Source organism: Lepidochelys kempii, chromosome 8 (assembly GCF_965140265.1).
Source record: "Lepidochelys kempii isolate rLepKem1 chromosome 8, rLepKem1.hap2, whole genome shotgun sequence".
In the NCBI taxonomy this organism is placed as follows: domain Eukaryota; kingdom Metazoa; phylum Chordata; order Testudines; family Cheloniidae; genus Lepidochelys; species Lepidochelys kempii.
Window position 1 is genome coordinate 101,239,149 of NC_133263.1, and position 27,076 is coordinate 101,266,224.

The window sequence follows — 27,076 nt, forward strand, 5'->3', positions numbered from 1 at the left end:
ACAGAAGATGTTAGGCCTGCAAATAGAAAAAAAAACCAAAAACTATACATTCCAAAAGCACAAATATCATTACTTAAATTTCTGGGTAAATGCAATATTTGCTAATCCTGGTGGTAGAATTGTCAGCATTTTTGGAATACGGTACTATTCTTCTGTAACATCTGACATCGGAAACATTTGCTAGAAACCATATAGTGTTCTAATATTCTGGCAATTATTGAAGCATAAGTAGATGATAGACAAACAACCTGTCTCCTTTGGAACCCTGGCTTCAAATGTGAATTACTGTGCAGGGTCTGGAATAAAATGAGGTATCTACATCACAAAAGCATCCTGCGGCTTGTCGGTGCTGATGGATACTGCTGCGCTCAGGAATGGAAAGAGCAGAGGGTACTCCATGTTGATATTGAGGTGCACTGGCCAGGCGGTATGAGACCTGCTATGCTAGAATGTTAGATCAAGCTGCAGTTGGGGGTCAGGTTGCTTTGACAGAGCTGGGTGAGAGAACATATATCAAATACTCCTCATTGCTATGCCATATCCCAGCGAATTCAGATGAGATCCTTGCATTCCCAAGCCCTAAATAAATCCACCATAATTTTTTTAAACTATTTTACAAAAGGGGAGAACCCCAAAGCCAGCCCTCCTTGACGCTGCTCTCTGTATGGGCGAGCACCATTTCTCCAAGTTCATCAATCCTTAGTTAAACTAGATAAAACGTAACGGGACCAAGCTTACTCAGGCTATGTCACAGAAGTGGAGAAGGAAACGTATCTCCTGCTTGTACCCCCTTCTTCTGACACTTGATCCTTCTGTGGCTCTTTCAGTTAAAAGATTTATGCTGGACTTTCTGGGCAGAGAGTCAAAATGATACTGACATGAAAATACTATAAAAACAGAGATGGGGTAGGAATGTTCTGCTTCTATGCTAGACTTAAAAAAAAAAAAAAGAAGAAAGGTTCCCTGTCCCTTTATGGAAGAGTACTGTAGGATTTAAGGGGGGTAGTCCTACCAGGCTGGATCAACGAAAAGAAGGTACAAGAAAACTTCTAGTGTAAAATTGAGATCAGCCTCTAGAGGACATTTATTCCCAACCTTTAAGATCTGAAGCCTCTGGGGTTTTATCCTTTGTTATTTTCCTCCCAAACTGATGTAAGTGTGGATTTTCTCCTTGTTCATATAAATGGAATAACACAGGTTTTTAAAATACCAATAAACTCTTTGGCAACCGTGGTATCTTGTGGCAGGGAATTCCACCAGTGAATTATGTATCAATTTAATTATGTGTTAATGGCCAATGTGTTGACTTATTATATATGAATTTGTGTATCAAAGGATTCCTTTTGTCTGTTTGAAATGTATTGCCTCTCAGTGTAATTGGATTTCTCTTTGCTCTTGTATTGAGAGAGGCTAAATAGGAGGGTCTACTTTTCTTTCTGTCTGCCTTTCCATCCTACCCCCGTCATTACTGGCTTCCTATTTGCCCCGACTCCATTTCAACACCACATAGTCTCTCCTCACACATCTGCTGTCCTGCTATCTTCCTCCATTCTCAGCCTTCTCTTGTGTCGTCCCCTGTGGAGCGCAGTGCTGGTCTGGCACCTTTGTAAATCCCCACTTCTACACTGCATTTTGGAGCCAATTTCGGTTGAACTAGATCCCACTGAATAAACTGCCTGGGCTGTTTTTATTATGATGGCAATGCAATGATCATAATTTTATGTTTATGTAGCACCTTTCCCGCAGATGTGCCTTTACAAACAGCAAGCCTTATTGGGCTTCGTCCAAAGCCCATTGAACTCAGTGGGGCGTCTTTCCATTGACTTGAGTGGGTTTAGGATTCGGCCTGCATTGTGCAGCCATTCAGTGGGAGAAGTCTCCCCCTTGTGTAGTGACTGGGCACAATTTCAGTCTCTGCACTCTCTTGAACAATAATAATTCACATTGTATACAGCGCTTTCATCAGCAGATCTCCAAGTGCTTTACGAAAGAGGTTGGTATCATTATTCCCATTTCACAGATGGGGAGACTGAAACACGGAGACATGACGTGACTTGCCCAGTGTTGCCCCGCAGGCCAGTGACAGGAATAGATGTCCTGAGCCCCGAGCTGTATCCACTAAGTCACACAGCCCTCCCATTAGATTTCCCTCCAATCTGGCCCAGCAAATTGTGCATCTGGCACTAAGTGCTGGGGCAGCATGCAATACGCACCATGCTTCTGATCATATGAAATTTAAGAAGTATAAATGTATGTCACATCAAAGGAGCCTACCCTCGCTCCCTGCAAAGAGAAGTTGCTGTGTGTCACACGCTTACAACACGCTTTGTGGTCTATAAATCACTTGGCTGTGTTACATATGCCTTGGAAAATGTTATCAGCGCATCCTGTGCTTAGACCTGTCCTTGAAGATGTCAAGGTCCTGATCATTCGAATCACATCATTAATTTGCCTCCCTTCTAGTGCTGGATAAATACAACTGAGTATCTGGCTCGCTTCCAAAGCTAGTCAATGAAAACTATCTGCGGAATGCCCCGGTTACAATAAATACAAACGGTACAGCTGAAACCATTAGGTGGAGTGTTGACTGATAAGCAGGCCCCTGATTTGTCCGAGGAATGGAGTTTTATCAAGGTAAAAGAAAATAAACCTGCACACCAAATGTGCAGCCATTGAAACGGGACCGTTTGGAAACATCTTATCACCTTCAGACATAAGCAGCTTAAATGAGCTGGCACAGCATCTTGTCTTTCCTTCGAAAGAGATTACTCTTTCCAATGAAGCTCTGTACAGAGCACTGGGGGTCGCGAGCGTTGACCCAAAGGAGCTCTGGTTCAGGTTCTAGACAAAGAATCAGTCTTGCATTCCTTGCATACGCATTCGCTCCTATTAAAGCCAGTAGATCTCCCATGATTGGGCCATTATGTCTGGTGACCAGAAAAGCTGAACCAAATTGTGACATGATTGTCCAGGGCAGCTCATGCTCCTGAGGCCAGCTATCTGCTTCTCTCTGGGGCAGGACATTTCTGGGCAAATACACTGTTGCAGAGCCAGTTCGGAAGCACCCGTGCTCTTGTGAGATCATAAGTTCTGCTCCACTTCGTTCCTGAATCAAAACTTTGGATCCTTAGATCCTCCAGCTTTGTAGGCTTTTGGACCAAGAACCCAGATCCAGAGCCAAAATGTGCAAAAGGCCTCTATTTTTTGCAATGGGTCAAACCAAAATACCAGATCTGAACAATCTCAAGCTCTGGGGCAGGACCATGCATGTGTTTTTTGGACATATGGATCCATATCCAAAATTTGCAGCTTGGGGTCCATTTCTTTTTAATAGCACTGGTCAAAAATAAATAACTAAATAATAACTCACGATTTTTCATGGGGAAAAAAATAAGATGTCAAAATTTTCATCCCACAACTTTTGAAAAATCAATTCTTTTGTTTATTTTAAGCTTTTCAAAGTTCAGAATGTATGTGTTCATTCAGTATTTGTTTGGTTTGAGACATTTTGACCAGGTCTACTTAGTAATATGGGACCAAACTTTAAAGAGGTCTCTAAAGAGAGAGAGAGAGGGCTTGCCTATACTGCAATGGGTTTGTCAATATATCTATACTGACATAACTAGTGGAAGTGGCAAAGAGTCCTGTGTCACCTTATAGACTAACCTTAGACTAACCTTAGTCTATAAGGTGCCGCAGGATTCTTTGCTGCTTTTACAGATCCAGACTAACATGGCTAACCCTCTGATACATAACTAGTGGAGTTCTTCTGCTGGTACAGTTACACCATCTCCTCGAATGACGAGCTATCGCAGCAAAATGAGTCTTTTGCCAGTAAAAGCTGCATCCACATGGGGTTTTTGCCAGCGTAACTCTCTTGGTTGGGGCACATGTGTGGTATGTGGGGGGCATGTGTTGTTGTTGTTTTTCCACACTCCAAGCCAACACAGCCATGCTGGCAAAACTTTTTAGAGTAGACCGAGATTTAGTGTAAGAAGTCTTTGGAGTCCAAAAGTATCTGTCAGCCCTCTATAAATTGCTGTAAAGCATTTGAACAGTTCCTTGTTTTTAAGGAGCTGGTTTTATGAAGTTGGCCTTGGAAGGACTTATTTAATCCTACTTGTTCAAGTGAAGTGGGAAGGACTTATTTGTTTTTTAACTATATTGTGGCTTGACTATGGGAGATGCTGTTTCTCTTTTGTATTGTAGCCAGAGGACATTTTTGTCACCTCATTATAAAAAAAAAAAAAAAGCATTTCACTGCCCTGACTTGGCAGGATTAGAATTCAAGCATTCCACAAGAATGACCACAATTCCACATGTTCCTTGAACACCGCAGGCCAGATTCTCAGCTGGTGTAAATCATTGTAGCTCTGTTGTATTCAATGAAGCTATGCTGACTTACATCATCTGAGAATCTGGTGCCTAGATTTTAATCACCTTGGGGACAGTTGTTTCTAGACTAAGGTCAAATCCTGCGTTGATTTATACCCTATGCAACTCTGTCTGGCCAGAAACTGGTCACTTTGATCTACCCTGGAGTAATACCATTGATTTCAGTTGTTTCTTCTGATTTCCACCTGTAGAATTGGAGGAGGATCAGGCCGTTTTGGCTTTTGGGGGACCATTTCGAGCATTTCTCTTTGGGGAAAATTTTTGTGACTCTTTCCTTCCTTCATTCCCCATCCTGAAATTCTAGGGCAAAATCCTGGCCTGAAAGAGTATTTGCCAGTCTTATATCTTCCAAGAGGTATCCTCCAGGTTGTGGCAGATGTTTGCTTGGCTGCCTGGCTGATTCTAGTTGAATTGGTGCAAAGTCCTGGGTTTCTTTAGAACAATTCAGGATACCAAAACTCTCAAAACTTTATCAAGCTGCAGAGGCTCCTGGAAGTGAGCAAAAGAGGTGAGTTATCTTGTCCTTGCTGTACTCTAGGACCGGACACTTCTGGGCAGCTGCCATCCTATTGCAGAGTCAATTCAGATCCCATGCTCTGGTGGGGTCATAAATTCTACTCTTCCTGGACCTGAATCAAAACTTCAAGTCCATAAATCCTCCAGCTTTGTTGGAGTTTGGAACAAAAACCCAGATCAGTAACTGAAATTTGCAAAAGGCCTGTAACTTTCATAATGGATCAAACCAATGTACCAGATCTGAATAATCTCATTTTTGCTGGGTGATGTCCATGCGTGTGTGTTTTCAGCTCTGCCATTGCCCTAATCTATAATTCCTCCTAGACTGCATTTTGATCTTTGCTTTTTGTGGAATTTGACAGGCCTCTTACAAACTGGATCTTTTGGATTACACTTTTTTGTTTTTTTTTTTGTTTAAAACCATGTTGCAAACTTTATATAAACATCCAGTCTGGCCACAAACATTGTAATATAAGAATGGCCATACTGGGTCAGACTAATGGCCCATGGAGCCAGTATCCTATCTCTGGCCAAATCCAAATGCTTCAGAAGGAATGAACAGAACAGGGCAATTTCAAGTGTTATCCTGTCATCCAATCCCAGCTTCCAGCAGCTGGAGATTTAGGGACATCCAGAGCATGGGGCTGTGTCCCTGACCATCTTGGCTAAACGCTGTTGATGGACCAATCTTCATTAATTTACCTAATCCTTTTTTGAACCATTATACTTTTGGCCTTCACAACATCACCAGGCAATGAGTTCCACAGGTTGACTGAGCATTGTGTGAAGAAATATTTCCTTTTGTTTATAAACTGGCTGCCTGTACAAAACAGATATGAAAAAAACCACACGGCCATTTTCCCTCGAGCCTAGACAACACCTACTCATGAAAAACCATCATCGCCTGAGCCTTTGCCTGTATCCTCTATCAACCAGCTGTTCTCCCAGTTTGTAGCAGAGGGTGATATGAAAAATACCTTTGGAAAAAAGAATGAAATGTTTTAATACACCACACACACAAAAAATCCTGGCCACAGGTTCCTTGCTTTATTGCCACACTCTTTCCTTTGATCAGGATCCTCACTTGGGAGTCTTGGCAGCTCAAGGCGATGGTTTTAGTGTCGGAATAGCAGAAACTTTTTGTCAAAGGAAACAAAAGGTTTAGAAGAAAAATAGAAAAACATGAACTTTTCCATATGTTTGCAGCTTGCGAGGGTTTGCCTCAAGAGTCCCAGCTTTGGGGGTTCTGAGGGGATATTAGTAAGCATTGGGGGTTACCCTCAAAACTGAAACCTAACCCTCTATTTGCATATGCTGGAGGCTTGTCATCCTTATTCAATTAATACACGAATCCCAGTAATCCAGCCCTAAGTATACACTGCATACTTGGGTGAAGCTTGCAGAAAGGGGCTACGCTCGTTGTTCTGACTGTGTTTTGTTAAGACTTCTTTAATCAAAACACTCATTCAGATAGGGAGGCCCGGCTGCATATTTTGGCATCGCTACCAAAAGGGGGCGGGGGCTGATCTTGATTTCTTTTTCCTTTAAGTGCTTGGAAAGTGACTATTTAACTGGTGTGGAAAAATAAATAGAAAACATACACGGAGGTCATGACTTCTCCGGGATTCATTGAAAGTCTTTTAACAGGGGTAAACATCTCCCCCCTCAAGGTGTTTATGAGATGGATGGCCAGTGTTTGCAGCCATTTTTCCCCCCCGTTGAGTTTAAATTCATGACAGTGGGGGAGAAGGAGGTTGGTTCCAGTGCCCAGTATGAGCAGAAATGGCATTAGACTTTCTGCAGTCCCTATAAGGTCACAACTCCAACACAGAACAAGCCAACTGCTCCACTCTGGGTACTTCTGCTGGGATGGAGAACCATTGATGTCTCTGGTGCTTGGTGGAGGGTGCTTGGGCTCTATCCATACAGGGCTCCTCCTAGGACCAGAGCCTGCTGGGGACGTGGGATCAGGCCAAGAACTGCCCTTCTTCTCCCTGGACCCACCGTCAGAGGGGCAAATTGGTCTGTGAGATCTGTCACATTCTGGTCCTGGAGAAGGAGCAATTGAGCCTTGAGTTCCCTCCCCAACTTTTGCTGCTATCAGCATTCTGAAATATATTAGAGATTTATACATCTAGATGTTTCAGTGCCACTAAGAGGCCAAATGAGATGAGAGAGGTCTGGGCTAGTGGCTGGCATACAGGCCTGGGAGTCACTCCTGAGCTCCGAGCCTCCCATGGACACAGATTACTGTAGTCCTAGGGTTCCTCTTTCCCCACAGCAGCTGCTGCTCCCTTCCTCTCTCATTCCTTTCCCCGCTTTCTCTTGTCTTTCTCTCTCCCTCCTTCCACCTCTGTATCCTCCCGCCCATAGGGTTCCTGGTGCTGCTGCTGAGCCCTGCAACACCAGGGTCATCGGGCAGGGCCTTCTCCTCCTCTTCCTCCTCCTCCTCCTCCCTTGTGTTTTTCCTGCTATTGCTGTCTCCAGGATAAAGGGACACAGACTTACTACGGCTGCCATCGGTCCCACTACCAGCCAGCTTGGCCTCTGGCTGCTTTTCCGCCGCAGGGGTGGGGGAAGATGAGCTGACTTTGCCGAAGAGGCAGAGAAGACTGAAAATATGCCTCTTGCTAGTGGAATTTCTTCCCCCAGCCCCATGAAAATGGATGTCGGCCTGCACCGCACAATGGATTTCAAGTTGCAGTGGGGGAGGTTTAGATTGGATATTGGGAAAAACTTTTTCACTAGGAGGGTGGGGAAACACTGGAATGCGTTACCTCAGGAGGTGGTAGAATCTCCTTCCTTAGAGGTTTTTAAGGTCAGGCTTGACAAAGCCCTGGCTGGGATGATTTAACTGGGAATTGGTCCTGCTTCGAGCAGGGGGTTGGACTAGATGACCTTCAGGGGTCCCTTCCAACCCTGATATTCTATGATTCTATGAAACACCTGGTCTCAGTAGCGGCACTGAGAGATGGGAGCTGCCCAAGGTCCCAGGAGCAGAACTAGGAACGGAACCCAGTCTGTATGACTCCCCCTGCTCTTCCCGACTGACTAGGCCATTTTGCAGTACTGCCGTGTCGCTTCCTGCCCTCGAAGGGCAGACTCTTACTGAGCTTCCGCAAAGGGCAGAATGGAAAAGCCATCGCGGGGCTGGAAACAGTGACTTAGTCAAAACTGTAATGCCGCTTCCCTCTGTGCTTCCTGGAGCGAGGCAAAGGGCCGCACTGCAGCTTGGCTGGGGAGTGGGTAGACACCCCAGGGTAGGTGTGCCAGGGAGAGATTGTACTGGTTTTATTGACACGTCTCCAGCTGAAAGTTGCAGCTTTCTGACTGAACGGAATGAAGGGTCTGCCCTCAGACATTGTTCTGTGCCGGGTGGGTGTGTGGGAATGAAAGCTGATTAGCAGAATCATAAATGTGTTGAGATTTCTGGTCAATGCAAGTACCGGGCTAGATGTATGTGTCATGTTAAGGCTCCTATAAACCTCTCTAGCAACCTGTATGTCAGAAGATCCCCCTGGTGGGATCAAGCTGCTCTACCTGTTCTGGCTATGCCCTCTTCCACATCCAGCATGTCCTGAATATGCCCTAGACACCTCACCCGCTGCTTCCTCAGGCCTTTCCCCAGTCCTACACAGCCTTGCACCTGCCTTACCCACTTACAGCTGTGCAAAGTGGGTGTGAAAAGCCACCTCCAATGGAAATAGATGCATAGGATGGTACCTAGTCCAGTATCTAAATGGTAGCCAGTACCAGATGCATGAGAGGTAAGAACCCTATGCCAGACAGATGTGGGATAATGTCCCCATCCTGCTTAAGGGAGAGCAGATTTTGCCCTGAATGAGATGAAGGGGTAACGGAGTTGATTTCTCTCACTTTGCATAGAAAATCCATTCACACCCCCATTAGGCTTCTGGTATTTTATTTTTCCTGTTAAAAGTCACTAATAAATGGTTTCAGAGTAACAGCCATGTTAGTCTGTATTCGCAAAAATAAAAGGAGTACTTGTGGCACCTTAGAGACTAACCAATTTATTTGAGCATGAGCTTTCGTGAGCTACAGCTCACTTCATCGGATGCATACTGTGGAAAATACAGAAGATGTTTTTATACACAAACCATGAAAAAATGGGTGTTTATCACTACAAAAGGTTTTCTCTCCCCCCACTCTACTCTCCTGCTGGTAATAGCTTATCTAAAGTGATCAATTACCAGCAGGAGAGTAGGGTGGGGGAGAGAAAACCTTTTGTAGTGATAAACACCCATTTTTTCATGGTTTGTGTGTATAAAAACATCTTCTGTATTTTCCACAATATGCATCCGATGAAGTGAGTTGTAGCTCACGAAAGCTCATGCTCAAATAAATTGGTTAGTCTCTAAGGTGCCACAAGTCCTCCTTTTCTTTTTACTAATAAATGGAGGATTTATTTGGCTGGTGGTAGGGTGTTAATCTGCATCAGTGCCCTGGGCAGCACACCACCGTGCGTAGCTCCTTTACGCTTTCCTTTTTCTCCATTTTGCATAATGACCCAGGAGTTGATCTGTTTGGAAGCTGCCAACTTTGGGCCATACCAAATTAATTAGCTGCCTCTTTTCTTGGCTATTGATGGCCCTTTCGGAAGGAAACTCATGGCTCCTGGAGCAGAAACGGTTGAGTCAGCAGCAGTCGTCATTTCAGCAACCACAATCCCATGTCGGCTTTATCCTTCTCTTGGCTACTCTTCGGCTCACAGTCCATTCTGCATGCGCTATTGGAATTCTTCACATTACAGGCTAAAGTAACCATAGATTGTTCGGCCAGATGTTAGAAATGTCCATAAATCAGAGGAGAACAGGTGTCTTCCAAGTCCAAGTAGTACATTTTGTAACACTGGAATAAAAATGCAATACCCCGTTGACCTTTGTTAGCAGTGGAGTCCCTTCTCTGTATAGGCCATGATAACCGTTACTTAAATGTCCGCCTCTTGCTGAAAAACACTGGTATAAATTGAGAGCAGCTCAGCTGGGCTCAATTTGAATCTTACATACTATGACAGGTTGGCAGCCTTTAGAACTCTCCTTAGGGTCTTTAGAATCCTGTTTGAGCAGCGTTGTCAATTCTTGTGATTTTAATCGAAAGCCTCAGTGTTTTGCTTAAGGCCCTGGATTTCAATATAGCAAGGTTCTAGCCTTATGGATGCAGAGAAAAACTAGAAAATGTGAAGTCTAAAGGCTCAAAACCTAGAAGGCCAATAAAAAGTGATGATCTTTAAAATAAATAAATAAAAATAAAAAACTCATGCTCTTTAAGCCAATCTATATGATTTTGGAGAGCTTGATCCATAATTTTTTATCTTGCTGGCTTGGCAATACTGCTTATGGACGCAGGGCTCCTCTGACATGTCCTGTTAATTGAGGAAAGATGATCCTGTGGTTTAGACTGTGGACTGGGAGTCAGGAGATCCATGATCTATTCCGTGTTCTGCCTCTGACTTTGGGCATGTCACCTAATCTCTCTCTCTGCCTCAGTTCTATGACTGGTTTCAGAGTAGCAGCCATGTTAGTCTATATCCGCAAAAAGAAAAGGAGTACTTGTGGCACCCTAGAGACTAACAAATTTATTTGATCATGAGCTTTCGTGAGTTACAGCTCACTTCATCGGACTGTAAAATGGGGATACCACATGAGTTCTCTGTTTCGATTGTGAAACGTTTGGGGCAGGTACTGTACCTTACTCTGTGTGTGCGTGCGTGGTGCCCAAACGGTAGGAATCAGGAGTTTGAACCCCACATACAGGTGAAGTGGAATTACTGCTGAGCCATAGTATAGGTGAATTCAGTTAGCTTTCAACCAAGAGATAAAGGGGGTTGGAGGAACCTTTCTGAGACAGAGAGAGGGAACTAAAGTCTGGGACAGATCTTCAGTGAAACCCTAAGGACCACCTGGCCTGGGGAAAATGCTTAGTCTGAGGTCTGTGTTTGACGGTTGTACCGATAATGCCCACCTCAGGAAAGGGAATGTATGGTCTCTACGGTGCATACATTGGCAGCAATGACACTTGCGTAGACACTGGGATGTCTTCAGTAGGGTTTCTCTGTTTTGACGTGGGGGTAACTGAGAAGAATTTTTCTGTCCCTGTCCCATTTTCATATCTGGGGCTCATCCTCTTGAGTCACAGATGGAATAAAGCTTGAAGGGCAATAACACTGACTCACTCTTCATCTTCACCCCACCAGTCTCACCCACAGATCAACCCAGGTCAGAGATATTCCTGCTTTAACATCTAACGGGAGCCTGCACTCTTTGCACTTGACTGATATACGGAGGCCCAATTCCCGTGAAAGCCTTTGGGCCAAAGTCATCTGTGAATTTAAAAAGGCCTGATTCTGATTTCATTCGTACTGCTGCAAGGCTACTGACCTGAATGGAGTTAGTCCACATAGAGTAAGTAGTCTGGGAAATAAAGCTATGCGTAGCTTGTCTCAGGAGTGAAAATTGCACCATGCTGGTGTTTGCTGGGCCTGATTCAAGAAATGCTCCATTGGGGTCAGTGGTGTTCTACAGGGGTAGATGGGATCAGGAGCAGTTATTTCTATTGCGGCAGGAAAAAGCAACTGGAGACTGTAAAAGGTCTATCAGTATAGGTTGGGCCTGCTTTATTTTATTCACCAATGAATTTAGCTTGAAGTGTCTGCACTTACACGTGTCTGAGGTAATTGTTTTCAGGCAGATTTGGTAAATCTCTGATTCTTTGCGTCAGTCCCCAAACTCCTCTGAGCATTAAAAAAAAATAAAAACAAAACACCCCTGTGGAAAAAATGTACTTTAGTGTTTATAACATCTCCGTTCCATCAGGGCACGAGCTAGGCCATTGTTTCTCTCTGTGTTTTGCTTCCCGTTAACGATACTGCAGGACGTTGTGCTAAGGTAACATATTTTCTCTCTCTCCGTAGACAGAGCTGATTGCACAGTACAGCTGTGGAGACCAAGCTGGCATGATTTGCTAAGCTGTGGCATTCTGAAGCTTTACACGAAGGCTTTTATGCTGACCGCTGTGGTAGAACCCAGCACCATTTCCAGATAATATTTATTGTCGCTCGGGCCTGTAACCTGGGCATCTTCTTTGACTCTGACCTCTCTCTAGTTCCTCACATCCAGGCTCTGGCTAAATCTTGCTGCATAACATTTATTCTCACAACACCTCTGGGAGGCAGGCCAGCTCTGTTGTTCCCATTATACAGATGGGTAACTGAGGCACAGAGAGACCAAGTGACTTGTCCAAAATCACACAGGAAGTCTGTGGTGGAGCAGGAACTTGAGCGCAGGTCGTCTAAGGGGGAGGGGGGGAAATACACCCCCCCCCCCCGAGTGACACAAATTCTGCTGGCATAATCGCTCATGTGCATAGTGCTACGCTGGTGAGAGACGCTCTCCCATCAGCATAACGCTGCTACATGAGCTCTCATACAGCAGCCCAGCCATAATGCCTCTGTAAGCTTGTGCGTGGAGACTGCCAGGAGGCTGAATGCTTTTCAAAGACTTCACACTCAGTTCCCACCTGTCTCCTGCAAGGAGCGCTCTCTCCGCATATTGCTTGGCAATGGGTTTCCTGAATATCTAAATTCTGCTTGTGTAGATCAACAGCAGGATTCGAACCCAGGACTCTCAACAGCAGTCACTACTGTTTAAAGCTACAGAAGCAACTTGCTCAGCTAGTAGCATTAGTAGGCTGTTCCCTTTTAGCAGCTCAGCCAGTTGAGGGGTTAGCAGCATAGTACACATGTATGCACCACTAGGGGGAGCTATATATACTTTATCTTGAATCCAAACAAAAAGTCTCCATGGGGTGGGGAGAGAGAATAAAAACATGGGGCCTTCCAGGGAACACTTAACAGGGGGGCATCCAATTCCCTTGCTGAATTCTTGAGGTTGAGCTTTTACAATAACAATTTGAAAAAAAATTAACTCCCGACAACGGTTAACAGCTTGCTAATTGCATGCAACTGTTTCTTGAGTTGCTGATCCCTGTCTGGTGGTTAAGGAGGCAAAAGGCTCCATAAATCAGCAGGAGCAGCTGCCTCCTTCGAGCCAGGCATGGCGTATGTCACAAACTGTAGAAAGGCCCTGAGATATTGGAAGAAGTGGAGATGATTAATGGAGCAGACGTTGAGGCTCGGCGAGTGCTTGCACTACTGTGTATAGCTATGCGTACTTCAATCATTTATCTTCTCTCCTCGCCCTCCCCCTTCTCTTTCCCAAGCGAGGGGGCAGTCATGTTAAGTGTGGTGGCCATTAAAAATAGAATAATTTACAATGTGTTTACAGAGCTGGCATGGTGTTGCCAGTGATGAGGCTTAAATATGTCCCTTCCTCTTGTTCTTTGGGAGGAGAATGGAAAAGGAATAGGAAACCCAATGCCTGATTTTAAAGGACTGCTCTGGCTTCCAGTGTAGGAGGAGAAAATCTGGGTCCTTTTGGAATACGCTGTTTGATCTGTTCATTGTTATGCCGAGTGGGCATCTTGGGTGAGATGAGCAAAGGATAGTTTAATGACAAGCCAAGAGCAAAAAATTAAATACAATTAACAAGGCAATGTGTATCTTGATTATACTTTGCTGGATTATAGCTCAGTCTATGCAGGTGGGGTGGGAATATGATGCACCTAACTTTCTGCTTGGGCCAGAGCTTCATATAATCACGTATAACCCTAACCCTAAGTCCTTGTATTTCCTGGACAGGTGGGGAAGGTTAGCTTCAGCATCAATGCTAGGCTTGCTAATGGGGTGGAGTGAGGCAGGTCCACCATCCGACATAGCCAATCTCGCATCGGTATTTTGCATATGGCACTGATGGTCCTGCTCTGGAGGCATTTTAGCTAATTCCAGATCAGGATCTGTATGCTTATATATGGCCTTCATTTCCTTTGGGCAATGGGTGGAGAAGAGAGATTTTTCCACTTCTAGGTACTGTGCCTTTAGACAGTCTTAGAATTGCTGAGTTATAATTTCATCGTCCAATTCAACTTCTAAAAGCTCCCGCACCGCTGGCTAAGATCCATTGTTCTGATACCCATTAAATATGGAATCTTGGTATACAAGGAAATAGAAAGGCTTGTAGTATTTATGTAGAACCAATTGATTTATGGCTTTTCTTTACAGCGGATATTGCACAAAGAGCCAAGTGTGGAATGGCCATTATTTACTCAAACCCAGTCCAGGGGATAGGAAACTTTGACTGCCTTGCCCCTTCCTTGAGATCTGAAGCTGCTGTGCCTTTCGCTCTTGTAGCCAGTAACTTTTTTTTTTGCCTCTCCAACATCCTCAGATAGTTACTCAAAACAAACACAACATGAAACACAACATGGTTTTGAAATCCAGTGGACTTCTGTTCATTTTTCTTGTCCTTCTCGTTATTTTCCGGTTTCATGTTCTCCTTGGCACTTCCCGGTTCAGTCCCAGACAAGTAAAAATGCCAATATTAAAAAAAAATAAAATCATGCTCTTGTGGAATTTCCTGCAATTTGACATGATTTGCACACCTTGTTTACAGTGCCAGGAAGTTTGGGTGTCTTAGATAAACTTGGGTTAATGTTAATTCCAGTTAATCTCGAATAACGTAGGGTGTTGGATGCTTGGCTGAATGAACCCAACCTTTATTTCATGTTCTCCTTCCCCAAGCCCACTGGTTTCTCTCTGTCTGCCTTTGTATCTGAACTGCAGAATTTCTTTCCATTGCAGCTCCCTAACTTCATCAACACAACGCTCCCTCCACATGAGCAAGTGACGGCTCAGGAGATAGACAGCTACTTCCGACAGGAGCTCATTTACAAGAGGAATGAGAGGATGGGGAAAAGAGTGATGGCCCTTTTAAAGCAGAACACAGACAAGAGCTTCTTCTTTGCCTTTGGAGCAGGTATGGAACAAAATACCCTTGTTTGTTTACTTATGTGGACAATGTAATTGAAATCAATGGGGTGTGGGTGCAGTTCGTCACTGTAAAACTTGGCCTTCAGTATGGAAATCTTCCTCTTGGGAATCTCCTTTGAGGCAGAAGGTCCTTGCTCCCTGACCTATTTCAGGACCTGGCAGTGATGTGGATTGAAACATAAACTCTTTGCACTTACACAATTTATTTTAAATGCCAACATATGTTCACTTATTTTTCCCCCCTTATTGTAAATCTGCTCATTTCTTAGAGACTAAGTCAGGACATTCCTGGACTTTACTAGTAGATTTGATACATGCCAGGCTACTTAGCAGCCTTTCATATCATCACAGAATATCTTCAGTGTTCCTTAGAGTGCTCCGGTTTGCTCCCGAAAGGGACTCTATGCAGTAAAGATGCCTCCAATAGATCAATACAATATACACCACTGCCCCCTTTCTTTTCTGAACATAATAGAAAATTTTCTAAGGTGAAGGCATTTATCTTTCTAGCTTCTGAGGCCCCAAATAAGCATGTATTTAAAGTTAAGCCAGTGCTTAAATCCATTGATTTCAAGGCAGTTAGCAATTGCCATATTGAAAACCAATAATTGATTCCTACTCTTTGTTTTCTTACCCTTAGTCAATTTGTAATCCATGACAGAACTTGGCCTTCCACCCCATGACTCTTGCAAAGGATGCTGGCAAAGGCCACTCTTGCAATCCTTCCTCAGGCAAAGCTTCCATTAACATCAATGGAAATTTTGCTTGAGAAAGGCATCAAGATTTGGTCCAGACCTTCCATTATATCTTGTTAACGCATGGACACGTTTTGATTTCTTTTCTCAGTGCATCTAGAGCAGTGGTTCTCAAAGCCGGTCCGCTGCTTGTTCAGCGAAAGCCCCTGGCGGGCTGGGCTGGTTTGTTTACCTGCCGCGTCCACAGGTTCAGCTGGTTGTGGCTCCCACTGGCTGTGGTTCGCTGCTCCAGGCCAATGGGGGCTGTGGGAAGGGAGGCCAGCACATCCCTCGGCCTCCGCTGCTTCCCTCAGCCCTCACTGGCCTGCAGTGGCGAACCGCGGCCAGTGGGAGCCGCGACCAGCCGAACCTGCGGATGCGGCAGGTAAACAAACTGGCCTGGCCCGCCAGAGGCTTTCCCTGAACAAGCAGCAGACCGGCTTTGAGAACCACTGCTCTAGACTGGATTTTCTCTGGCATTTTTACTCTCTCATTCCTTGATATTTCCATGTCTTTAGAAATCAGGAGTTTTGCCTAGCTCTTCTTGCAGAAGGAAAATGCATTTTTTAGGGAGAGAGCGAGAGAAAAAAAAGGGATGTGTTAGATGTTTAACAGAGCGAAAGTGGAAGAAGTAAAACTACACAAACAGGTACTTGCCACACATCTCTTCCTAACAGTCATGGCTGAACTGTGGAAGTTCAGGGCTTTTGTTTAACATCCAAAATTGACAAAATGTTTCTTGAACAGCATCTTTTCAATAGTGTGACCAATGAACTGGCCTCCAAGGAGTTTGTTGTAGATAATCTAAGATATGGCAAAGAGAAGATAAAAGACATTACTATTGTCTCTTGTTACAAAGATGTTGCAGGCCTGGCAGCGAAGACGACTCAAATATGGTAGAAGTGGTATGGAGGCATTCAGTGGTTAATGGCAAAGAGATGTCACTTCCTGCTCATCATCATTAGGCCAATAATACATGGAAATGCCACCATCCTACTTGTGAGATTGCTAAAGTTTAATTATCCTGTAAAGACGAAATGAGCAGTTGTGAGGACAAACATTTTAAATAGAGACAGCCCTTGGGGTGGGTCTTAGATTGGAATCTGGAACCAGATTAAGTGAATTAGATTATTCATTATTCATTATGTTATGCAATTAGATTATATTAATTAGATATGATCATATCAGACATGGGGTAGAACACAGACAAGAGTCCGTAACTGAGATTCAGATTCAGTGGTAGTGACATCTTGAGAACTGTTCTCTTGAGCTTTTGGCCCCAAATGATGGAAAACTCATGAGATCAGATCTTCTCAGGAGACTTCCACCAAATTATTCTAGAATTCTTCTCGTGAGATTTCATCCATTTCTGCACCCAAATGGGTAAGCAGTCCCCTTTCAGTTTTGGATACCATCTGGAAATAAAACACTACAGGTGAGTTCAGATCCATGAGTTGGGTCTAAATCATCACGCGTCCTTCCTGAAATTCCTGGAGGGCTGTATTTAAGGTTCTGTTTTTGGCTGATCTTGAGTTTTTAAAATGAAACAAACACTGACCATATCCTGCACACATTGGGCAACATTGTGGTGCCCAGCCTACGTGTCTTTCTGAATTTCTTGCCCATGAAATGAATTTACTTTCTTCATGTCTAGTTGAAGGTAGGCATGGAGGGAATCTGAATGGATTATCAGGACACTCAAACTTTTCTGGCACCAGATTATTTCCCAACCACTATTTACCTGCCCGAAAAATGCATAGTCAGCTCTTACTTTTGTGGCGGAGTGGTGATGCCATGTGGCCAGTTCAAAAGTCTGATAATCTCAGAATGGGTTCCCAGGTGGCTATGGTGCACCCCATCCCAGCTTCTACTCGTATACCATTGAATTGTAGAAAACAAAATTGTAAGAGACCTACTTTATTCAGCTGTTTTGTCCTTCCGTCCTTGGTAAGCCACTGCAGCTTGTCATCCCTTCATCTTCTGTCCAGTCTAGTTTTCAGTGATTCAAGCTTCTGCTGTTTCCCTCAGAGAGACTATTTTGCAATCCAGTAGGCATCACTGTGAACGTTTTTTCTCTTATATTCAGCCTGCATTTTTCTTTTGATCATTTTCACCCTCTTGCACTTAAAAATTTCAGTGCCAAACTGAATATTAAATATTCTCTGATGTTCCTGAGATCTCTGTTTTTAAAGATAGCCCAGAGTCTTCCACTATTGCCGGGTCTATTCCATCTTTATGCTGTAAGTGGTCAGGAGATGATTGATTCTTCCATGTCAGAATATTGCTGTGGTTTTGACACGTGTATGTTCATTTTCCTTTATGATTCAAGTACAGTTGTGTTTGCAATATTGCCAACTCCCCAGAAATCATGAGCTTGGCTTAAAAATCATGGTTTGTTTTCCTAAATACATCTTGAGTTCTTTTTATTTGCCTTCTGATTCCTGAGCTTTAGGGTGCATACAGGTCATGTTTTCAATCTTTTCTCTCCAACCATGAAAGCTAGAAATGTATCTTTTAAAAAAAAAGAGAGTTGAATTTCTCACATTTTCCCATGACTCCAGGAGCTCAGGCTTAAAGAAACATGCCGTATAACTTGAGAAGCATGATAAAATTGTGAGGACTGCATTTGGTTTGTTTTAGCAATGTTGCACAAAGTTAACTGATGCCTTTTTGCTTAGGGACCCAGTGAGTTTTGCTAAATGTAGTTACTGAAGTTCCAGCAGCCTGTCAGTTGCATGCCCATTCCTGAGCCTAATTTAGGGTCTTGATTGAGTGGAAGGATAGTTTCTCTTGCAGAGCAGTAGATTTGCATAATGTGCATGACTATACCAGCATAGTATGCAAATGTCCTCATAAACTACAATCTGGTTGAGTTCTATGTACCCCTTTCTGTGATTATGGCAGCAGGATTTTTGTAGACCCCTGTAAGCAAAGATATCCTTGTTTAGAAAAAAATATGATGGGGGAAGGGTCATGGTGACCATAAATGTGGAGTTGACAGGCTGAGGGCCATGTTGACTGTAGCTATCACACTAGGAGACATTATGCTGGCTAACCACTAATGCAGAATCCCAGCATGACTGAGCTAGCGGTTAGTGCTGGAAAATCCCAACTGCTGGCAGCAAAGGGTTTGATTAGTGAATGTTGTGGGTTTGAACTGGCTGAAATTCCTACTGGGATAAAACCTCATGGCAGTGTAGGGCCCAATCTTCTTAATATGGAATTTCCCTGATCACTAAAAAAACATAGTCCACAAACTGTGGCATAAAGTTACTATCGGCCAGATTGTGACTAGTACTTGCTTGGGTGTGCAGGTGCGGGAAGGCACAAAGAAGCCTTTCTCTCCATCAACCTTTCATCCCTTGTGCACGGGCTCAGCCCCGTTTCATTCCCTACTCCCTCCTTCGTGCAGGGGTTGCTGACTACTATTGGGTTGTGTCTACATTGGAGCTGGAAGGTGTAATTACCAGTGTTAACAATAGCGGTATAGCCCCAGAGGTGCGGGTGGGGGCACGAGTTAACCATCCCAAGTACATACCGAGGGTTTCAGGTGGGACTGAACTCTGGGCAGTTAGCCCATCTGGCTCGTCCATGCAATTCTTCCTATGCTGCTATTTTTAGCACTCTGGTTCAATCCAAGCTAGCGCTGGGCTGTCTATCAGAGCTGGAAATTACACCCCAGCTCCAGAGTACACTTAGCACTGCTTGAGGTGCAAACCATCCCACATGAGGTTGAGACGGCCACTGTCCTCATTAGCCCATGAAATGGCAGGTACAGCTGGCCAGCCATAGTGAGATGTGTACACTACCCCTTCCTAAAGGGTGGTGTAGCACCCCTACAACTTGGTTAGCTCATGTGAGAGGAATTGTAGCTGTGTGTTACTGTCAATACAGAACAGTAATTAACTACTTCGACCTGGCCCTACATGCATATGTCAACCACTCTTTGTGGGGAGGGTAGCTCAGTGGTTTGAGCATTGGCCCGCTAAACCCAAGGTTGTGAGTTCAATCCTTGAGGGGGCCGTTTAGGGATCTGGGGCAAAAATTGGGGATTTGTCCTGTTTTGAGCAGGGGGTTAGACTAGATTGACCTCCTGAGGTCCCTTCCAACCCTGGTATTCTATGATTATGGAGTTGCACTGTTACAACCTCCTTTTAGCCTTTATATGATTTCATTCATTCTCAACCCATCCGCCGGCTGATAACCTTCCCCACAATAGAATGCACTGCATTTTCCCATGATGCTCCACAGCCTAAAAGTAAAATTCTGTTGAGGGCAGCTCGAACAAAAATCCATTGGGGGAAAATGTTCTAAATTCAGACTCCCTGATAAAGACTCAGGTTGGGGTGATGAAAGTGCCCAGACACACAGTGGTGAAAGCAGGAAAATCTCTGGTGAATAGAACTTGACAAGCACGGATGACTGAGAATTAGGAATCCTGCTGGGGTTTCTTCCCAACTTTGCCACTGACTTGAGGCATGACCTTGAGTTTGCAGAAGCGGTCTCAATTTGTCCGACAATGCTGTGCAAACATTGTGTGTCGATAAGAAATGTTGAAATGACATGTTTTGGCTTGTCTGAATTGACATTTTCGGTAAGTTGCCAACGTATTTGGGGGGTGGAGTGGGAATTGACTATTTTCCCTGGAAAAAATAAAATTTCCAACCTACTCTGTATGCAGTTCTCACGTTTGCAATACCCTGGAACAGGTCAGGAGTTTCATTCTCCATCTTTATAAAACACACCTGCTGCAACTGAACATTTATGCAACCCTCCCCTTCTTATTTCTATTCCTTGCCCTCCCCAAGAGAAAGATAGTCCTATGGATTTGGAGAAAATGGGACCCGGTTTTGAAATAGGCTAAATTCTGCAAAATCGAAACCCGTCCTTCCAGGGCTTAATCTCCCCAATGAGTCTTGCTGTATCTACGTTCATTGTAAGTGTGCTCCAGCATATGATACAGTATTCATTGTTCCAGGTCACAGCTTTAATCACTTGCTTTTGTGGTGAAATCAATGGGATTAAAGGAAGAACGCTGAAGCCAAGCTGGTCATTGCTTGAAAGGCCCATCCTCAGGAGCCCGAGATGACTGATGTAGTGCAACGCAAAGCACCTAAGAGCTAAAATACATAGGGAATTTTTGAAGGGCCTTTTACAGCCAAGAAACAGAGAAGCAGCCAAGAGCACATGGGCTGTTAAAAAGAGTTAATATTTTGGCAACTAGAAATATACACATAAAATCAATGTTTAAGAAAAAATCACTTCTGGTTTATTTCATTTTTATGGACAAGTAATTTTCAAGTAACACTTATGATAACACATGGATAAATTTATGTCTGCAGTTAACTTGAATGATATTTTCCTTAGGATGTTTTACTTTCTCATGTTCATTTCTGTCTCTCTTTATTTAAATGGAGCTGTGTCGGTTTTGGGGGGTTGAGAGCTGTATTTATCACCTCTGACGTTCCGATGCAGTTCCAGTTCACAGTGTTTAATAACAGCCGTATCCTCAGAGTACAAGACAGGATTTTGCTGCCTACAAGAAGGATGTTCTGCTGAAGCCAGTGGCTGACCTCAAGTCAGAGGGAAGCATCCACAACTAGGCAGCTATGTAAGTGGCTTGTTTTTCAGACTGAGCAACCACAACTCCTCCTGAAGTATGTGGATGGTGCAAGTGCCGAAAATCAGGCCACTTTGAATTAGCTGCTTCACTATAGGTTTAGGTGGCTAACCATAGGCACCTGAGTTTGAGACTTTGGCCTGCATGTCTGTTAAATAAGACAAAAGAGCCCAGCTTTACTCTAGATATGTGTGCCCAAATGATTGCAGGGAGTTTCAGCACATGGTAAGGGTATTGTTAATATATTTTGTACTTTCTATAGGTCCACAAAATTGAAATCCTACTATCATCATCCACCCACTCTACTGAAATTGTTCCAGCATGAATTTCGTCATTAATAACAATGGTCATCATAACTTTTACAATCGCTTTAATAAAATTTATCGGTTGTCATTTTCAAAGTCATTTGCAAACAGTAGCTGATTCATCCTTACGGCAGCCGTAAAAGGTAGATAAATATGATCGTCTCTGTTTTACTGATGGGGAGAGTGAGACCTAGATTTTAAAAGCTTGTCTAGGAGGAGAAATCAATATCAGAGTTGGGATTAGAATGTGGAACATTCTTATTCCTCGTCCTATACTCATCCTGCACATCTCTGACATACCCTTTCATCATAATGATAGCACCTGGCACTTCGGTGCTTTTCATAAGTAGATCTCTAATTACTTTACAAGGAGGTCAATATCATTAACCCCATTGTACAGAGTGGAGAAGTGATTTACTTAAATTCAGCTAGCCATCCAGAGACAGAGCAAGGAATAGAATCCAGTCCCCTGAGTCCGAGTCCAGTGCTCTACCCACTAGTTCACCCTGCCTCCTTCAGTTCACAGGATCTCAGAGTGCCTTACAAACCTCATATAGAAAGCATTTCCCCCACTGCTAAAGAAACAGTCATCTCTGAGGTCAAACATGGCAGCTATTTTTCAGCAAACGGTGGCAATAGTCAATAGTTTGGGAAAGAAATGAAGGATGATGTACCCAACTGAAAAAAAAACAAAAAAAGGGAGAATTTTAGGAAGTTATTAGCACCTGGCACCCATATGGAATCTGGCAATGGAGTTAAAAATAGGTTTATTTTGGGACTGATTTTGCAAAAGGGGCACATCCAAATATACATGCAATATTGTGGGTTTACAACCATTGTACATGCAAATAACCAGACGGGTGATTGGCAGTCACAACTGATGTAAGTGTGTATGCAAATTAGGAATAACATTGCATTCACATTTGTGTGCAGGAGGAATCAGACTTGCTGGAAATCTAGGCCTTTTCCTCTAGAGCTCCACGCTTCTTTCCAGTTTTCATTATCCTGTTTTTATCCACTGCAGAATATTTAAAAAAAAAAATGAAGAAGAAGAAGAAGTAGTAAGAAAAATATATAGAGAAAACCACCAAATACCAGGAAATAAAGAGACTCTATCCCTGGAGTACAGCTTCCTGCTCCAATGCTGATTAGTGGTACTACTGACATCACCAAGTCAGCTCATTGCAGAGTTGTCTCTACAGAGCAAGAAATTGGCGACCATGGGTCTGAGCTTGGCAAACCTACAAAAGAGAAGAAAAGGGTGAATTAACGGTTTGCAGATGCTGGAATCCCCTGTGTGTGTGTTTATTTGGGCATGCAGATGCTTGTAGTAAAGTTGAGCTGTTGTTTTTTTAAAGGCAAAATGTCATTTACCTTTAAAAAAACAAATGCTAATTTTGACTGAAATCTTGTAAGTTACATTTAAAGGTCTTCATTAAAAATGCAGGGTCTGATTCGTGTCTCAGATATTCTGCTGCAAATCAGATATAACTCATCTTATGTGTAAATCCAGCCTTTTAAAAATACAAGGAACTTTTATTATACATTGATCTTATATCATAGGGACATTTGGAAGCCTCTGAAAAAATATATATATTCCCCTGAAGCTGCATCTGCACAAAGAGCAAGCCTGAGCCAGAGAGGCTAAATAGTAGAAGAAACCCAGCTACAGTACCTCATTTGTTAAAGGAAAACTGAAATGATTAATTACATCTAGGATGTTTCCTGCAGTGCTCCTTCCCTACAACGTGCCACTTACACCGGGATTGGTTGGGAAAAAACTGGCACAAGAATTGGGTTTGCCGGTTTTATGCCAGTTGAGAATTTCTGTCCATCCAGAGAATTCTTTGCTGGCCAACTATGGCCAGATGCTGGCTCCTTTGTGCTACCTAAGCAGCCTTGTTAGTCACATTCCTAGATTCCTTGGAATTAGAAGTATTGACCTGAATAACTTCTACGTTGCATTGCAGTTTTGCTTTAAGAAATCCCTTACAAACCACACCGCACATACTTTGCACGACACAGTTTAATGTTCTGCATGATGAATGAGAGAGTCTGTCTGTTTTCAAGAGAATCTTTGGTTTTAAAAACTCATATGTTAATGTCAGCTCCTTGAGATCCCTGACAAAATCATCTTGCATCAAATTTATTATTACATCTGTGCTGAGTTCTATTGCACGACCCTAATTCTGACTACTACCTGTTCTGAAGGAAGCAAAATCTACATTATCCGGCCCTGTCGTACAATATACAGACTTTGGCTGTAGGGATCTCAAAGCACTTTACGAGTGTTAAATGAAGAGTCTCACAGACCTGTAAAATAGGTAATACTATTAGACCCATTGACTCACAGACGGGAAAATTGTGGCACAGAGATGTTAAGGGATAGATTGTGGCCCCTTTATTGGCTCCTATGAGAGTTCCATTGGAGTCAGTGGACGTACACTTGGGCGAATGGGTGCTCACTGGTGTAAAGAAGGAGGGGGTCTATATCGGCGGCCTTATTGACTTGACCAATATTAAGGTACTGCTGGTTGGAGGCTGGATTCTGCCCTCCACTGTGGTCCTTACGGGCTTTTGAGGTGTCATAAAAGGCCAGTAGCGGCTCCAGAGCTGAGGTGTTAAGAGCAATGCTGCAAGCTCCAGGGTAGGGGGCATGGCTGCGGGCATTTTGGGTGGTGCCGCTGCCCAGAGGCAGCTAGTGACGGGCTGCTGGAAGTTAGGCAGCCTGCCCGAAGTGTCAGTTATGCTGGACACCTCACCAAGCTCCCACAGCAGCTGAGAATCCGAAGTCTGCAATGGAGACTTGCTGCCCTCCTCTGGACTGTGAGGTTTGTGCGGCACCGCTAAGATGTGCAGGGCAGAACCACACCTTACGTGAGTGAGAGTGGCAGAAGGCAACTCATTTACTTCAGCAGCAGATGTCGTCGTTCAGGACCATAGGCGTAGTTTGACGTCTGTAGTTGGGCTGCTCACCTCCTTCCCGTACTGTGCTGCCCAGCTCAGCAGTCTGGGAATTGACCTTGTCTGTGAAGACTGAGGCAAAAAAAGCATTGAGTACTTCAGCTTTTTCCACATCCTCTGTCACTAGGTGGCCTCCCCTGTTCAGTAAAGGTCCCACACTTTCTCTGACCACCTTCTTGTTGCTAACATACCTGTAGAAACCCTTCTTGTTACCCTTCACTTCCCTTGCTAGCTGCAACTCCAGCTGTGTTTTGGCCTTCCTGATTACACCCCTGCATGCTCGAGCAATATTCTGATACTCCTCCCTAGTCATCTGTCCATGTTTCCACTTCTTGTAAACTTCCTTTTTGTGTTTAAGCTCACCGAAGATTTCTCTGTTAAGCCAAGTTGATCGCCTGCCATATTTTTATTCAACATCCTCATTAATGATCTGGACGATGGGATGGATTGCACCCTCAGCAAGTTTGCAAATGGCACTAAGCTGGGAGGAGAGGTAGATATGCTGGAGGGTAGGGATAGGGTCCAGAGGGACCTAGAAAAATTGGAGGATTGGGCCAAAAGAAATCTGAGGTTCAACAAGGACAAGTGCACTTAGGATGGAAGAATCCCATGCACTGTACAAGCTGGGGACCGACTGGCTAAATGGCAGTTCTGCAGTAAAGGACCTGGGGATTACAGTGGATGAGAAGCTGGATATGAGCGAACAGTGTGCCCTTGTTGCCAAGAAGGCTAATTGCATATTGGGCTACATTAGTAGGAGCATTGCCAGCAGATCGAGGGACGTGATTATTCCCCTCTATTCAGCACTAGCGAGGCCACATCTGGAGTACTGCGTCCAGTTTTGGCGGCCCCCCACTTTGATGTGGACAAATTGGAGAGAGTCCAGTGGAGGCAACAAAAATGATTAGGGGGCTGGGGCACATGACTTATGAGGGGAGGCTGAGGAAATGGGGCATATTTAGTCTGCAGAAGAGAAAAGTGAGGGGGGATTTGACAGCAGCCTCCAACTACCCGAAGCGGGGGTCCAAAGAGGATGGTGCTCGGCTGTTCTCAGTGGTGACAGATGACAGAACAGGGAGCGACAGTTTCAAGTTGCAGTGGGGGAGGTTTAGGTTGGATATTAGGAAAAGCTTTTTCACCAGAAGGGTGATGAAGCACTGGAATGGGTTACCTAGGGAGGTGGTGGAATCTCCATCCTTAGAGGTTTTTAAGGCCTGGCTTGACAAAGCCCTGGCTGGGATGATTTAGTTGGGGTTGGCCCTGCTTTGAGCAGGGGGTTGGACTAGATGACCTCCTGAGGTCTCTTCCAACCTTAATCTTCTATGATTCTATGGATATAGAAACGAGGGTTGATAATTCTCAAATATATGAAATAGAAAAATGTCCCGTGAGATAGAAAATGTTGAGGCTCTGTCTTCAGCAGGAAGCCGTTCTGACTTGAAACACCTATTATCCCTTTAACTTTACCTCTTTGTGCCTACCTATAGCAGAGCCTATGGTCTCCTTTCAGAAAATCTCATAAGATTTATACTCACTCCCATAGGTTCTTTTCAATATTAGTCTTCAAGGCATGTATAATGTATTCATTTTAGTGGGTTTAATAATACAGATAAGTAGTTGGTTTGCAACATTTTTCCAGTAATTTTTGAATAAATTCTTCATGATCAACGATCTTTTTCCCTTATTTGAGAAGCTGCAATGCTAACAGATCTCTGAATCACAGAAGAAGTGAGATCAGACTAGGGGAGGGTGTGTGTCTCAGGACTCTTGTTGTTTTACAAAGATCTGTAGCTGACTAGTGCTGTCTGAGTAAAGTGACTGTGGTTAAGAACTTCCTTTGCTAGAAGCCATGTTGTCCACAACTATGTGGAATTGGGGAGGAGTGTGTGACAGCAACTAGGGGGCTTGGGAGGTTTGAGGCACCATAGGTGCTGACTCCATGGGTGCTCCGGGACTCAAGCATCAAGAAATTGTGGGTGCTCAGCACCCAGGAGTCAGAGCTTGAGTGTGGAATGTGATGAGTTCTGTGCTCATCACATAACTTCTGCCCTTGGGGCAGGGAGTTTTTTTGTAAACAGAGGCGGGGTGATTCAGAGAACAAAAGGCTTGTCATTAAATTAAATTAAGGATCCATGATCCTGAAAGCATTCCCATGCACTCCAGTTAAAAGCTAGGAAACAAAGGGAAGGAGTAAATGGCCCGTTTTCAGAATGGAGAGAAGTAAATAGTGGTGTCCTGAGGGGTAGTACTGGAACCAGTGCTGTTCAGCATATCCATCGGTGCTCTGCAAAAAGGGGTGAAAGTGAGGTGGCAAAGTTTGCAGATGATACAAAATTACTTGGGATAGTTAAGTGCAAAACAGACTGCAAAGAGCTACAAAGGGATCTCACAAAACTCCGTGACTTGGCAACAAAATGGCAGATGAAATTCAATGTTAAATGCAAAGTAGTGCACATGGAAAAATATAATCCCAATTATACATAAAAAGGATGGTGCCTAAATTAGCTGTTACCCATCAAGAAAGAGATCTTGGATTCGGTGATTGCAATGGTTTTAATAGACTGTAATTCATGATAATGTAATTATGTAGTTCATAACCATTTAATCATTATTAAAATAGTAAAGATTCCAATGATAG

General features: G+C 43.8%; 1 protein-coding gene across 2 annotated transcripts in view; it reads left to right on the forward strand.

Moving 5' to 3' along the window:
• The window catches only part of TRABD2B (TraB domain containing 2B), a 411,723-nt gene that overhangs the window by 237,948 nt on the left and 146,699 nt on the right, over window positions 1-27,076 (forward strand). For both annotated transcript variants that reach the window (XR_012160561.1, XM_073358274.1), the window contains exon 4: window positions 14,627-14,801. Coding sequence is in view for 1 of the 2 variants with exons in the window: in XM_073358274.1 (XP_073214375.1) it covers window positions 14,627-14,801 (175 nt within the window). In the remaining variant the exon portion in view is untranslated. The remainder of the gene's footprint in view (window positions 1-14,626; window positions 14,802-27,076) is intronic.